Raw genomic sequence first — 16,907 nt, forward strand, 5'->3', positions numbered from 1 at the left:
TCAACGTTCTTTTAGTGTTGCAATTATGTGACATCCCGTTTAACTACCGCTGAGACGTGTAAGTTTTGTTACACTTTGAATATTTTATATACCATCTACTTATACTAATAAAATAAAATAATTCTGGACACATGACATTCTGTGGTTAATTCTCATTATCAAATTCCTTCCAAAATCACTTCTCTTCTATTGATGGAAAAAAAAATATTTGTTCTAAATATAGTATTGATTATATATTCAGCATATTGTATTAATTGGTCAATCTCCATTAGTTGAATTACTAATGCCATAAATTATATTTTCTAAACATACTTAATATAAAAAAATATTAATATAATAATTACGTGTTATAAATATATTTTCTTTGAAATTGAAATGTATATACAAAAGAGTTTATGTTTAAGGAGTGGATTAACATTTAATTTTTTTAGACATCTTCATATCGAAGAAAACTATAAAAAAAATTTTAACTTTTTTTTTTTACAAATATTCAGTCTTAAAAATCTTAGACAAAATTTTCATTTTTTATATTTATTATAAGACTATTGTGATAGTTGAACAACAACGTGTTTATAAAGACAACATGAAAGTTGTTTAAAAAGGAAAATCTGGTATCTTTTTTGTCTATTGCCATGTATGAAATGTATAACATTTTGTGAAAGACTTTAGCTGCATCTTTTACATCAAAATGTCTCATTATTTTAAATGATGCTTCCAATGACATTGCTTCATCGTTGTATATCGATGGTAGATCAACTCATTCTCGATTTAAAATTCAAATATATTTGGTGATATAAAACGACTATGTCTGTAACACATTTTTTTTACATAATATAAAGAGACTTAATTAACTTTTTTTATTTGTATTAAATTATTCATTGTAAATTATACATTAATTTATCACGTGTAATACACGGGTTTCTAAAGCTAGTTTCTTATAAAGAATTGACTTTTGAATTTATTATGCAAATTAGTGTTGCCAAAGTGAATGCTTTGCATCTTTATGCATATGCTTTTCTTTCAGTGCCGAAGCTTGGACGAGTTTGTCGGGGGGCCGGACTCAAAATGTATTAGGAAACCATAAATGAAGGAGGCCGGGCTCAAATTTTGGGGAACAAACGGGTAAATTTACACTACGTATACAAAATTTTCGGGCGAAAAATGGTCAATTTACACTACTACTGTGTAAAAAACAAGGGGGGCTGGGGCCACCCCGGCCCTAAAGAAGCTTCGCCCTTGTTTTCTTCCCATTGGAGGTGTAGATGACAGGTAAATATCATTCGGCCAACGGACGTGTGTGGTTTAACATTATTATGTCTAATTTCCGTTTGGTTTAAAACTCCTACTCTTTTGAAAAGGGTTTGATAAAACATTTCAACATTACTTTATTATGGTTTTATGTCAGTCACAACACGGGGTGCTAGTTTGTACTAAAGAGGACAACAATGTAATGGGATATCTTATAATTATATACTTAAAAATAAAATAGGTGCTATCATACTTTTATATATAAACAGTGTCATAGGTTCTATCCTCACTTTTATAAATAGTGTAAGTTAGAACCTTTCGTTATTGTATTAGTTGCATCATTTTACTACCGATCAAAGTAAATTTATGTACTATCCTTTTTTTCTATTAACAACGTTTGGAACTTCTGGCCTTAAATACTCGAGTGAGCTTTTATAAGACGAGATGGTAACTGTCCATGCTTATTTTTACACTCTAGGTCTGACGCATCAAGAAACACCATCAAAGAGGAAATACATCAATATAAACTCCCTTGACTTAGGTTTTAAATCAAAGACCTTAAGATCTCAAGTCTTAGCCATCACATTACTTAATTGTCAATTAATGTATCTTTTAAAAGTAACCGATCATATTAATTAGAGTCCACAAATTGTTCTTTTTGTTGAGCAAATGACCCGATGCAAAGTGTCAGATTTTGCATGCATGGGTGTTGTGGATATAAAGATAGGGTTGCATGGTATTTTGATAAGAAGCTGACTATTTTACAATGCTATATGCCCAACAAATCAGAAGTTGCCATTTTGTAAAAGATAACACGTTAAAAGAGAGAATGATATTACATTAGAGTTTAGTGTTATTGTTATTTCTAAACATGTCACTTTCGTACTTTTCGTTAAACTCATCTACTTTTGGTCATTAAGTCACAGTCATTTTGTATATATTATGTTTTTCTAGTTTCTCATTTTTTAATCAAAAGTTAAGTGTCATTTTTATGCTTGAGGTTTGGCCAGCTGCGCAACTTCAATACATTTTTTAATTTTTTTTGCAACTAAACACTTGATGTTTTGAAAATAATGCAATGGGATTTTCGCTAACCCCGTCTATCTTGGTCGTTAAGTCACGGGTACGACGATCTTTTTTTTTAACTTCTCATTTCTTTTAAAGCCTTTATATCATTTTAATATGTTAACAAAACCGTAACTCAAAATTCATTCTTCAAACCCAATCAAGAACTTAATTGACGCTCAAACTCATAATTTGGGTTCTATTATTATTATTATTATTATTATTATTATTATTGTACAACTTGTATTTATGCAAGGAAATAACAAACATCTATCCAAATAACTAACAGTTTAGCTAACTAATCTAACTATCAACTAGTTTAAATACAAGTTACAATAATAAGGGTGTTATTATTATTGTATAGCTTGTATTTTAACAAGGTGATAGTTAGATGACTAGATCAACTAGTTAACCTGTTAGTTAGATAGATAGATGTTTGTTATTTTCTTGTATATATACACTTAGTTCATGTAATAAAAGGTTAACAATTTTTTCTCAATTTCAAATCAATGCTCTGAGCGATTTGAAATTGGGAAAAATTGTCAACATTCTATTACATGAACTTAGTGTATATATACAAGAAAATAACAAACATCTATCCAACTGATCTAACTATCAACTAGATTAAATACAAGTTGTACAATAATAATATCTTTGCATGTAATGTTTGGTAATCCTATCCCATTAAGTCGAAATTATGTCGGATAGAGGTTGTGCAAATGCGGGATTGGAAAGGCATGGATGAGTTGATAATTGAAGCCGCTAGCTGCTAGGGAACACTTCCCCCACCTTAGTATGGTCGACATAAGTTTGGCGAGGAAACCATATATATGGATACGTATTTCAGTTCATTATACAACCTATAAAATTAATTTTATAAGAGATATGAAATATGAATATTTTCATGGTCTATGGAAACATTATGTGGAGATACAGAGACCACCCTAATAATATACACTATCAAACAACTATTTGTTGCAACTTACAAGATAAGGCAACATCATCTAATTATCGAATGAAACCTAGGAAAACCCTTATTTTACCATCTTTGTTACTATCTTTGTTAAAAAGTTAAAAAGTTACTATCTTTGTTAAAAGTTACTACCTTTGTTAAAAAGTTTAAAAAAATTGGATTTACTTGAAGATGCCAGCAACAGTGGTTGTGGTGCACATGTAGATCGGGACAACTCCAATATTAAATGTGTCAATTATGCTTTTAGACCAAAATCCACTTCCTCACTGTCTTCTTATCAAAACTAAGGTTAGTGGTTTTATGTTTGCATCATCCCCCCCCCCCCCCCCCCCCATATCAACCCATCAGCATAGAATACTATTCTTGCAACCACTTTAAATCTTCAATATATTTCATATAAGTTATTAAATTTGTGTGACACTGACATAAACATAAAGATGTGTAAAGATTACATAAGAGATAAGTTGTGTTACGATCGAGAGTGCTTTTTTAATCAGAGCCAAAAGTTGAGCTCATACTGATGACGACTTTTATAACAATTCTAGTAGTACGAGCGTAACGCTACAACGACAGTATACCCGAAAAATCCAACCCAAGTTAGTGTGTAAACTGGACCGACTACAACAGATTCGGTCGGTATTTGGCTTGATTTTGTCGGGTTCATGCGAATCCGAATAAACCTAGAGCCGCAAGTTTAGAAATCCTATATTGTATTTGTACACGGATGTTATAAATCTCCATATCGAGACATTTCCATCGATCAATTCATCAAGTTTTTAGTTGCCATCCATTGATCAATTCATCCTATTCAAGTAAGAATTCCACTCGATCAATTAGTAAACAAATTCCAGATCGATCAGTCCATATTACATTGGGTCGGTATGCAGGTTGATATCGAGCCACAACCAGAACATCCCGAAACACTATAAAATTACCCGAATGGCACCCCTACATCGAGACATTTTCCCCATATTCTAATCAATAGATAAATAAACAAATAATATTTAATTTTACTTATTTTACTTATATAATGAGAAAATATTTTATAGTCCCAGTAACAAGAGTTTAGCAACTTAGTCCATGAGGTATACTCTAACTCATCTTAACTTCACATAAGCTTCACATCACTCATTTTTTCTTTTTCACTCCATGTCATTCAAAGGAAATGGTTTAACCCATTTAACTCCATCTCTCTCCTATTAATACATAACTAAAATAAAAAATCAATTAGTAATTAATACATAGTAAATGCATATTGTTTCTTTTAACCCGTTAAAAGCATAACACATGGGCCTTTTTAACACACTTAACACAAGTGGGGAGTGGTTTAATCCATCTTTAAAGTGACATGTCATTTTAACATTTGTAGGAGTTAGAGTATACCCCATGGCCTTAGAGCCCGTAACAACTAACATTGAGTTAATTATAGTTTCCTACATTGTTAAATTAAACTCGGGTTTCTTTTCTAAAACTAGCTTATTCCTTTTTTAACCATTCTTTCCATATCAAATCTCCTAAATCTTACACTTACACGGATTTAAATTAACCATCAACCCCTCTTTTAAAGAGGCAAACACAAAACCACTATACTATGGGTCAAACTATTTTATAAAGGGGGTAAAAATAAAAAAGATGAAAAGGATTTGTAGAAACACAAAAAACCACTCAATAAAATATTAAAAAAAACGAAAAAAAGTAAAAACACAAAGATGTTTACACCGCCTTCCTCGTTCTAAAAAAATATAAAAAAACAAAAAAAAACACAATGCTAAGTGAAAAAGATCACGATATCTATTTGTTTATCATTGTATTTTGTGTACATTTCGTCATTGATGATGTCTTTTTTCTTTGACATTATGTCATTTTTTCTTGATATTGTGTTATATTACTTAACATTGTGTTATATTTTGCGATCTACCGTGTGTTTTTTAAGTTATCATTGTGTTTTTGTTGTTTATTTTCGTCACTGTGTCTTTTCGTTGGTTTATTATTATTTTTTTGCACGGGAATGACGGGGTAAACATTTTAGTTTTTAATTTTTTTTTGTTTTTTATTTATATTATAAGTTATGATTTTTTTTATTGTTTTTTTAATTTATTTTTAAAGGATTTTTGTGTAGTCACAAATCATTCTCGCACTTTTTTTTTCTCCCTTAATACTTTAACTTTACCCACTACATTAGATTATGTGTTTTTCTCTAACTAATTAATAGTCATAAGTTAACTTATTATTTTTTTTCATACGGTAAATTTGATAAAAACACATCAACCACCCCAAACCGAGAGGCGCACAAAGAAACTGAATCGCTTACATCAAAAGAAATTACACCATTCTACCACGGAACAAAATTAAGTTTCGACCTATAGGTTAACCACGAAGTTACGAAACGAAAAAATTGATATATATTTAGTTAAACGAACAATAAAAATTTATAAAATAAGATACGTATATTTTGTAGTCAATTAAAGTAATTGTAAAAGTGGTGGGAAAGAGTGAGGCTAGGAGAGCCATAGAAGAGCATATGAAAACTAGATCCACCTATCAGACCACTTTAAACAATGGACACGTCACTAACATATACCTTGGAGCTAGGGTCATATCCATATCAGCGTTGTGACCCAACCCTTAGTCGAAAAGGTAACATGTGTGCTTTTAAAAGAATTGTTATAAATTAGTACTATTAAAAACTTTAATGTCACAGAGTTTTAGGTAAGACTTAGAGTGTATATATATAATTTGGTTTAAGAGTTATTTAAGTTTTTGTGTTGGTTTGATGGTTGACGCTATATTCATGAATCACAATATTATTTAAAAACAATAAAGTGAATAGATATAACGATATTCTCGTTATACTAGAGAAATACCGTAATACAATATCGTGTTCAAAATCAAAAAAGGAAATATAATAAAGTACAATTTATATTAATATAAAGATTCATGTCGATATTTTTGATGAGAACTTTAACAGAAACTTATTAACTCGAGTCTTTCACTCGTTGAGTATCTTCACATTCATCTTAGTTTTTCGTTGATTGGCTAACTCCATTGACTGCAACAAAATATGAACAAAACAATATATAATGAGTGTGGTTGAGGCACATATTCAATACGCTTCTCTTAAAACAGATTTCGGGCGTCTACTAAAGAGTCGTCTGTTCCTTGGATAAAACAACCGGAACAGTGAATGTACTGCCGGAAATGGCGCTCGCAACCAAGATTGCACTAGGTATATTGGTGTTATTAAAAAGAAAAATAATTGGGAGAATAATATGCTGATGTAATCGAGTAGAAAGTATCCTCTCTATGAGTTTCTAACAAATGGATCTTCAAGTGTTCCCCATGCTCCAAATACCTCTTTTGTATATATCTATTTGTATACTTTTTTTCCCTTTTCTCAAATGAAACACCAACTCTACTAAATATACAAGAATTGTAGGTGAGTGAGGAGTCTCACTTAATTAAAGACTAAATACTCTAATAAAACTCATCAAGTGTCATAAAGAAATTTTACTCAATATTTTCAACATATGAAACATTTAATACTAATAATTTAATATATTAATTTCCATTGACAAATTTATAATTTTCCAACAGACCGCAAAGCTTCCTAAATCTTGTTTGCATTGTGTTCCCAAGTTCAAGTCCCTCTTTGAGTGATAGCTTTCATTTTTTTGGCTTTTTTTATGTTATCCATCTATGTATTGATTAGGTTTTTTAATTTTGTTTTATTTGTTTATTTTTCTAAAATATGACAGATTTATTTTTTATGTTTAGTTTTCGTACACGTAATGAACCTAATTGATACCAATGGAATTCACATCGAGTTGTCGCCGTAACGCCAATCATGTTTTTGTCTTAATATTGGTAATTTGACGTAACTATTTTCTAGGTTTAGTTCTAAAACATAAAAAACGTAGATGATACTGACCAAATGCAACGACTATGTTTAATCGACCGAAGAAACGTTGTTTTAAATATGTATATTTTTGTATCATATGTTATAAGGGTATCACTACCATACTAGGTGTTAACTAATTTGTGTTTTGGGGTTAATATATGTATAGATACGAACCTAGCTGATACCAACAGAATTCGTGTCCATCTTTGCAACGCGGCGGGTTGTTATCTAGTATATTATAAAAGACAAAGTTGGTGCCGCAAGTGCTCGATTGGGTCACTTGGCGGCACCTTAGTGGTCGACGACACTTTGTTGTTCTTTTTTATAGTTCCGGCATCGTTACGAATATCACGTAAATTGATAAAATGCCAGTTTTGTTTTTTTCCTTTTTGTTTGGCCGACCGAATTCGCGTAGACTTACCGCATTTTTTTAGTATGTTATCTTGACGAACGTAACAAAAACCAACCGAATGCCAAATTTGTTTTTTTATTTATTTATTTTTGTTTTTTATTTGTTTTAGTTTGGTATCGTAACAAACGGAATTGAGACTGACTGAATTTGCATAGACTGACCGCCCTAACACCCGTGATTGACAACGTTCAGGTTCTACCAACGCCAGAGTTTAAGTTTCAATACCATAACGAACATACCAAAACCGATCAAATTCGTGTCGACTTACCGCCTCGACGTCTGGGGACCGGTAACGCTTGGGTGTTACCACCGCCCGGGTTTTACCAACCTGTCATAGCGCATACTCATACACAGGTGAAACCCTAGCTTTTTTATATATTTAAAGCACATCAAAGTTCGCACTTGAAAAGGTTTAAAGTCACATATAATTTTAGAGGAAAAAGTTAAAATACAAACTAAAATAAGAAAAAACAGCAGTGGCAACCTTATAATTAAATTCGCCCTCAATTTTGACAAGTAAAAAAAAGCAACCTATATGACCGGTCTTCAAAAACCAATCAAATTGCGATTAAATCATATCAAAACGAACATAATTTTGTAAATTAACACATAATTGAGCAATGAAATCAATTCCATCCAGCTCGAAATCATCAAATATCATCAATTTCAACAAATTAAAAGATTTGAAACATTGATTATGAACAAATTTGGCTTTAAACAAATTGATGTTCTCGATGTGAGCCAACCGAAGCATTAACAATCAAATTAGTGATGAAATTACGACTAATCATGAGTCATTCATCAATTTGAAAGCCCAGTGTTGGATAAAGTAGTAGACGTGAAAGTTGGTTGAAATTGTTCTTGTTAAAGAAAATAGAGTCAGAATGTTTGGTTTCAATAATTACTCTACTTGTGAAATATAATTACATTAGTCGAAATTGAAAATCACACTAGTGTAGTTGGAATTGAAAATTACTATACGTGAAATTTAAAAATACTCTACTTGTAATATAAAATTACACGACTTAAAATTAAAAATTACTTTACGTGAAATTTAACATGTAATATAAATTTACACTACTTGTTTCAACTAGAGTTATTATAATGTAAGTAGTGTAATTATTGTATCCGCTTCTTCTTCCACAAATAGTCTACTTTAAAATCATGATGGTTCAAAAATGACCATATAGCTACTTAAATTGATTTGCAAATCGCGCAACGCTCCATAACAACAGTCCAAGCACTAACGTCTCATTCATTAATCGTAACAACAGACCGACGAAATTGAGCTTTACAATTGAACAATTATTAATCGTTGTTGTACAGATTCAATTGAAACAGAGATGCGACGAATTAATGGCTTGGGCTCGTTAATCATAACCGACACCATCAATTGATAGGTTTTCTTTTTGAATTGATCAAGTCCATGTTTCAATTGATAGGTTTGCTTTTTGCAGTGATCGTATCTCTGTTACAATTGAGGTTTGTTTTTTCTTTTCTTTACTTTTTTTTAAGAATAACGGCTAATTACAAAATTGCCACCACTTGTTTAACTAATGTCCTTCAATTTGCATTATTAGTATGTTTATTTAATTTGTATTTGATCCAAATTGATGTCATAAATTTGTATTATTCTTGGTTTAATAGATTTAGAATTCTTGATCAAGGATCATAAGCTAAACCTATAGTGTGATATAAAACTAGAGTACGTAAAGACCTATTTAATTAGAAGGCATAATGATCATCAAAAGTAAGTTAGCTAGATGGTACTTGCGTTTGAGTTAATCATATTGCCTAAGCGAAAGTAAATGTACTTTCGTTTGACACTTACTTGCTTTTCTTACTTTCGTGGTGTATGCTAAACCTACGAATATAAATAGATCACTTGTAATAGGGTTTTGTTTGTACGAAACACTCATTATTCGTCGTAGCCACCACAACCATTGTCACAACCACCGCCTGACCACCACTGTCATTGTCTGACCACCATCACCTGACTGCCACCATCGTCGCCGCTACCACTACCATTGCCATCACCACCAGTACTACCACCACCACTTGACCACCACCATCGCCACTGCCCTTGTCGCCTGACCGCCACCACCACCGTCACCATTGCAAAAAAATTTTATTTTGATATAAATTTTGAGATATAAGTATTTTTATTATTTCTATTTCATTCGTACATTTTTTTATACCAAACAACATAAAGTAATAATTCTTTCAATTCCCATAAGTTAAACCAAACAAGACAAATGAATGGTTATGATTCATTTCATTCCACTGTACATTCAATTCCTTCACCGACTGTTCCAATACCCCTAAACAACCACACTCTTAGACCATCTCCAATTCAAGGAAACAAAAGAGGCCCTTAGTTGTCGTTGATGATGTGGCTTATGACATGGATGAAAGAGAGTTGAAAATGCCCGTAGCTAAAGGCTTAAGATAGGAGAAGAAAAGGGTGTTTTGTGAAGGGAGATGTGAGACACACATGATAATGGCCTCTTGCAAAGGAGAAGTTTTGATGTTGATTAGCTTATGTGGCATTGGGTAGATGAGAAGGGCACATGGTAAGGGCCACCTTGCATTGTGGATAGTCTTAGGTAGCGTTTGATATGCAGGAATGAGAGGGGGAATGGAATAAATCATTGTGAATGAATGAAAAAGGAGGTGTTTGGTTGGTTAAGGGAATGCAATCAGTCATTACACAAGGAATCTCATTCCATCTCACCCCCTTCTTTTTTTTTTTACAATACAATACCACCTGACAACCACAACCCCCACACAACCTAACCACCACTGGTGCAACCGTCACCACCACGGCCCAACCACAACCTCCGCCACTATCGCTTGGTCACCACCACCACACCCACCACCACCTGACTACCATAATTTGCGCGGCCTCCACCACCACCTGACTTCCACCATCGCTGCCTTCACGACCACCTGACTACCACCTCCCCAGCCACCATCACCACCTAACTACCACTGTCGTCACCATCATTACCTGACTACCACCGTCGCCACCACCGCCATTATCATGCCGCACCACCACCTGACCGCTGACACCACAACCTCCACCATTGCTACCGCCACCACTATCACCATCACCAACATCATCGCCTAACCACCACCACTGTCACCATTGCCATTTTTATTTTGTAATTTTTTTTATTTTGAGGTTGGTATTTTTGTCATTTGTATTTTATTCCTAAGATTTTTTTTTCTATTAGTTACAAAATAGCATAAATTAATAATTCATTTTATTCCTGTATGTTAACCAAACAAGAAAAATGAATGGTAATGATCCATTTCATTCCCTTTTCAATTCCAGTCCCTCATCCATTCCATTTCACCTCCATTCTATTACCTCCTACCAAACAAATAGCGTTTATCATTGTGATACTTTCGTTTGGAGCATATATATTGGTATTTCACACACGGTTACGATTAGCTTTTGTTTACTTGATTTCGATGAGTTTACACATAGGGTCTGTTTAGTATGAGATAATGGAATGGACGACGAATTGGAATGAACGTGGTAATGGAATGGACAAATGAATGGAATGGATTATTACCATTCCAATGAGATGTTTGTTTGCCACATAAGAATGAAATGAATCATTACTTTGCGTTGTTTGATAGGTAGGAAAAATAGAACCAATAAAATTAAAATGGTAGTGAGTGACGGTGTGGGTGGGAGGTAGGTGGCTGTAGTGGCATTGGTGGGTGGTAAAGGTGGCAGGTGGTGGTGTGTGACGGGAGATAATGGTCGTTGGAGGTGGGTGGTGGTGTTGGGGGTGGGTGTTGGCGGTAGTGGTGGTGGGCAGCGGTGACGGTGGATAGTGGGCAGCGAGGGCGGTGGTTGATGGTGGTGGCGGGCAGGTGGCGATAGTGGGTGAATGGCACTGTGATGCTGATGGTTGGTGGCGGTGGGTGGTGGTGGCGGTAATGGCGGCAGTGGACGGCGATGGTCGTGGTTGGTGGCAGCGGCGGCGACGGTTGGTGTTGATGGTGGTGGGTGGTGGTGGTGGGAGGATGGTGGAAGTGATGTCGGGTGAAAGGGGGAATGGAATGAAAAAAAGCATGGGGTATGGATAGAATGAATTTGGGGTCTTTAAGAGAGAATTGAATGGACTAGGTAATGTGTTATTCCATTCATTTGATCAACCAAACACACTTTTCTTCATTATCTTATAATGGGCCATTACATTCTGCCCTCCATTCTTGCATACCAAACGCTACCCTAGTGTTAGAACGATTGATAGCCATTTGAACCTGAAATCTAAACCTAACAAGTGGTTTCAAAGCGCAAGTGTGATTAATTCACTATTTTCCAGGGCTTTCGATCTATTTGGGACTTGTTTGTTTGCTTCCGAATTGCGAGGGATGTGTATTTTATCATTATAAAATGATTGTTCATTCATTGAAATTAATTGGGTGAGTTTTATTAGCAAAATAAATGGGTTTTCTAGTGTTTTTGGTTTCGGTTCGAAAACATGTTTTCGTGATGATTTTGGGTAAATTAAAGATTTGTGGTTTTTTGAATAGGAAAGTCGTTGGGATTTATTTGCAAATAGTAGATGAACATTTTGGTTTGTGATCGTGCATTTTGGTTCAGATTTGAGTTAGTTCTGATCAAGTTACAAAAGTTTTGGACTATTCTTGAGAGCACAAGTAAATGGGAAATGTATTTCTAAATATTCCAATGCACTGACAAGATGTTCCCAACGCTTCTACGAAAATGATTTCTATGTAATTTAGTTACTTTCGTTTTGTTAATTGTATTTGCTATTACTTTTATTCATTTAGTTATGTTTGCTAATACTTTCATTATGTTAGTCACGCTTGCAATTACCTTCGTATGTTAGCTTCTTTTACTGGTACTTTGTCTATTAGTTACGTTTGCTGTTACTTACGTTCAGTTAGCTACGTTTGCTAATACTTTTGTTGCTACTTACATTCATGCTACTTTTGTTTGTCTACTTTTGTCACTCCAACTTTCGTTTGTTCTACTATTGTTGCTATTTACGTTCGAACTACTTTCGTATGTCCAACTTTTGTTTGACCTAGTTTCGTTTAAGATAGTTTACTTTGCAAAGGTAATTATGTATGGCAATAGCATTGGGATAGGAACTAAACCCCCAAGACTTCAATTTGTTTATTTATGACACTTGAATACCGGTTATATATATACGTTTCCTCAAAGTTTCCTCAAATGAGAAGCAAATTGAAGAAACACGGATCTACTCTCCACTAATGGGTCCTAGATCCAATGAGTTAACAAGGTAGGATACGGTTAATTGCCAATACGATATGAATTCAATTGCCCAAAGTCCAGTGACGAAGACCTGCAAAACAGACACCATGAGCTCGTTACGGGAAGGACAAGAGGGGGGGTCTTCCCGTAACCACCCTCCGGCGTGAGAATAAGTACGGTTCTAATGAAGATAATGCACTTAAGTAAATTAAAAGAGTACAGTGGGAGTGAATGAATACCTCATGACGATTGAAAGGGTATTTATAGCCGAAGGGTGTGGGAAGGTGATTGGGCCAGCTGTCCTTTTCAGAAGATGCTTCCATAACCGTCTGGACACGTGTCCTCATATGATAGGTCTGGTTTGTACGTTGCATGTGCATGTATAACAACCTAGACACGTGTCCTTCTGATATTGGTTAAGTGGTAATATTGGCCATGCGCATGGTTGTAACGGCCTTGCCATGTGTCACTGGCTGATTGGCCGAAGGATCACGTATTGCCCAAGAAAGCATCTTGGCAAATCTTCTAGAAGGTAATTAGTTATTAACAGTTGTCCCGAAGCATTACCTCGTGGTCATTTACGCGGAAGGGTATTCCTTCCCTGCGGATGACTTTTGAGGGTGTCAGAATGCTTCCGCATGTGCCGTGAAGATGCTTCTTCCTCAAGTGATTTATGCGGATGGTTCATATGCCCCGCGGGTGCCTTATGAGGGACTTCTGGTTGACCCGCGGGTACTACTTAAGAGTATTTGGGTCTTTTTGCTACCCTACCTCTATACAAATTATTCAATTTTTTCTGAAAAAAAAACTTGTACTAACTATAAAAGTTGATCTAGTCATAATACAAACGATATGAATTCAGTTAAGTTTATAGAAGGATCCGATCCACATATTGTAACTTACACTTGCTATAGGCCTTTATATGACTCACATATACTTAAATTTAATTTCTTTAGTAATAAATCCAATTATACTAAGAATATATGTTAAAGTTACACCCAAAAAAAACGATCTGGGGATACTTTGTAATCTACTCAATAGTTTGTAATGATTTTATTTAGTTCGATTTGGGCTGTGGATGTGGGCTTGTGGATATAAAAGTTAGCAGTTCAAAAGAAAAATATATATTTTTTCATAAAAGTTAAAACAAAAATACTAACTTATATAATTAATTGTGTGATAAATTTGCCCTCGAATATCAAACATTATCATAAAATTCCACGTTCCACCCACAAAGAATTGAAAAACATCACTATAAATAACGACCAAAGCTAACTTCCAACTCACTTGCAAGTTGCAATATAAGAAGAAGAGCTTTAGAGAGAGAAAGTTAGTGAGAGAAAATGGGGCAAGACCATGGAACAACTCGAAAAGGTCCATGGACGGAACATGAAGATTTTCAGTTGGTGTTTCATGTTCACATGTTCAGCGACCGCCGATGGGACTTCATTGCCGGTGTTTCAGGTTTGAAGGTGGCGGGAGTAAAACACAAAAGAAAATTAATTATAGGAACCAGGGAAAAAAATAATTATCACAACTGTTGGTTTTATTCACAAATTAACGTTTTGTCTTGTGTATAACCCCCAAAATATTGTTTTTTGGGGATTTTTTTTTGTTGGTTTTTTTTATTCTCAGGTTTGAACAGAACTGGAAAAAGTTGTAGGTTGAGATGGGTTAATTATCTGAATCCAGGTTTGAAAAGAGGGAAGTTGGCTCCTCATGAAGAAAGACTTGTTCTCGAACTTCATTCCAAGTTCGGCAACAGGTTTGATTTTTGAATTGGATTTTAGTAATCTAAGACAATTATACGAGTAACACTTATAACTTTTATTTACGTTGCTAAGTACAACTTTACTCACATAATTTTCATAGAATAATTACACTTGATTTACACTTGACTTTGCGAACAAGGAAAACTGTTTTCCGTTACTGAGAGAAATTTGGTGGAAATCAAAGCTTAAATCTATGATTGTATGCGAGTTAAATTGCTTTTGACAACATAAGTGAAAGTTCGAAGTAGGATTGTCACTAAATATATTGTGTATATTATCGATTAATACGTTATAGTTTGGATCGATCATTAAAATTCTATTTGCTGATTTTTTTAATAATTTATTAGACAAAAAACAAATTTTAGCTAGTTTTCATGGCTTAATAAAATCTTTTCGTAGAATCCATGGTTTTGAATCATGTTTGTGCCATTTTTGCACCAACCAATGATTAATCACTAATGAAAAAGTGGGCATCTTTTGACTATAATATATACTACTATACCCGTGTATGTTTTCCGCCCAAGGTGTCTTTTTCTATGTGTTCTTCTATTTGTATGTATTATTATGATTATCTAAAATTGTTTATTGTTTTAAAAAAGAACTTATAAAACTGCTTACTATAATTAAGAAAACTAATTATATCCCCTATCTCTTTCTTAGTGCTTGTCTCACTCTATAAACAACCTTTTAGCAAATATTAATAATTAATTACATGTGTTGGAATCATTTCAAAATATATATTCATCTTTCTAAATACTTAGTTGCAACAAAAATGGTGTTTGTTCTTTATTGTCTTAAGTTTCCTATTGTATCATGCATTTATAAAGCTATCAAACAATGTATTTCACTCAAAATTTCAAGTCGATTATATTCATATTAAATGTATTTATGGAAAAAACTTCTCTATACTCATAAATAGAATTAAGGTTTACCTATATCTTATCATCTCTCATAGTCCGATCATGTGAACATACTATACAACCCATTTGTATATATTTAGAAACCATATTATTCTTAACGGATGTATCTGTGTATTAATGATTTCAGGTGGTCTAAGATTGCTCAAAAATTACCAGGACGAACGGATAATGAGATTAAGAACTACTGGAGAACCCATATGAGGAAAAGAGCTCAAGAAAAGAAGAGGACAGCTTCGAGACCACTATCCCCATCCCTCTCATATGGTTCTACCTCTTCATCAATATGTACTAGTCATCCTTCCGTTGGTTCCATGCCAATGACCGAGACAAAAGAAAGAAGCTTCTACGACACTGGCGGAGTTGAAATGTTTAATGTCACGAACCGCAAAAACAACAACAAAAGGTGTGCTACTACTAGGATTAGCAATTCAAGTGAGGAACAAGAAGGATATTACTCCATGGATGACATATGGAAGGATATAGATTTATCAGATGAGAATAGTATAAAGCCATTTTTGGACCGTTACAGTGAAAGGGCACCACTGACATGGGACATCTGTATGAGCACTTCGTGGATGACGGGTGGCCAAGAAGAGTTCACTAAAAACACGTTTCATCTAGCAACACAACAATTTAGTTCAGGAGTAGTTGACTAATAGTGTTATCTGATTTTTTAATTAAATTGGTGTTGATATGGGCAGTAGATTCCACTAAATCTTTGTCTAAAATACAAAATGAATGAAATCAGAATAATATGCATATACTATTCAGGATTTGATCATTTTGGTTGTAAGAAACGAAACAACGTAGATTAAGGAAGAACAAGAAATAAACTTTGTGTTTGTTAAGTGTGTGCTTTGTCCGAAAGTATATGATTGTAACAGTTTCCCTTGTAATATAAGTTCTATTATGATAAAAAAGATTGTGCTAAGCTCATTTTACTTTGTTTCTCATTTCATTTATTGAACTCAATTACTATAATTTTAAGAAAGAAGAATATATATACCAATCGAACAACCATTATTATTAAAAATAAAATCAAACCTAATTTGAAGAAACATTGTGATTTACATGAAAATTTTTAAAGAAAATTACACAGTATGCCCCATATGATTTAATCATTGCTTTAGATTTGGTCCCTGAACATTAAATTATGGATTTGGTTCTCGTAGTTTGTTTTCTCTTTCTTCTATGATTAAACCTAACTTAATTAAATATTTATCGATAAGTTAGGGATTTTCAGTGGTACTATTTAGTTTTAAATTTTTCCATGGTCACTTTTATTAACCAAATCGCATATATGAGCCGTCGATGGATGGATCGACTATACTAACCCTCAAGCATATTGATGGTCGG

The 16,907-nt window shown here is 33.7% G+C and overlaps 1 protein-coding gene across 1 annotated transcript; it reads left to right on the forward strand.

Annotated features, from left to right (window-relative positions):
* Window positions 1-14,170: 14,170 nt before the first annotated feature.
* On the forward strand, window positions 14,171-16,425 carry LOC143569045 (transcription factor MYB59-like). The gene is made up of 3 exons (XM_077055050.1): window positions 14,171-14,323; window positions 14,495-14,624; window positions 15,679-16,425. The coding sequence occupies exons 1-3, from the start codon at window positions 14,203-14,205 to the stop codon at window positions 16,205-16,207; spliced, it is 780 nt and encodes a 259-aa protein (XP_076911165.1). The 5' UTR covers window positions 14,171-14,202; the 3' UTR covers window positions 16,208-16,425.
* Window positions 16,426-16,907: the final 482 nt, after the last annotated feature.

Source organism: Bidens hawaiensis, unplaced genomic scaffold (genome assembly GCF_021521415.1).
Source record: "Bidens hawaiensis isolate Kalapana, Puna unplaced genomic scaffold, B.hawaiensis_p1.1 tig00024294_1, whole genome shotgun sequence".
NCBI lineage: Eukaryota > Viridiplantae > Streptophyta > Magnoliopsida > Asterales > Asteraceae > Bidens > Bidens hawaiensis.

Coding starts and splice junctions, on each gene's coding strand:
- LOC143569045 (XM_077055050.1), top strand. CDS start 14,203: ATGGGGCAAGACCATGGAACAACTCGAAAAGGTCCATGGACGGAACAT. Junction 14,324..14,494: donor CTTCATTGCCGGTGTTTCAG/GTTTGAAGGTGG, acceptor TTTTATTCTCAG/GTTTGAACAGAACTGGAAAA. Junction 14,625..15,678: donor CATTCCAAGTTCGGCAACAG/GTTTGATTTTTG, acceptor TAATGATTTCAG/GTGGTCTAAGATTGCTCAAA.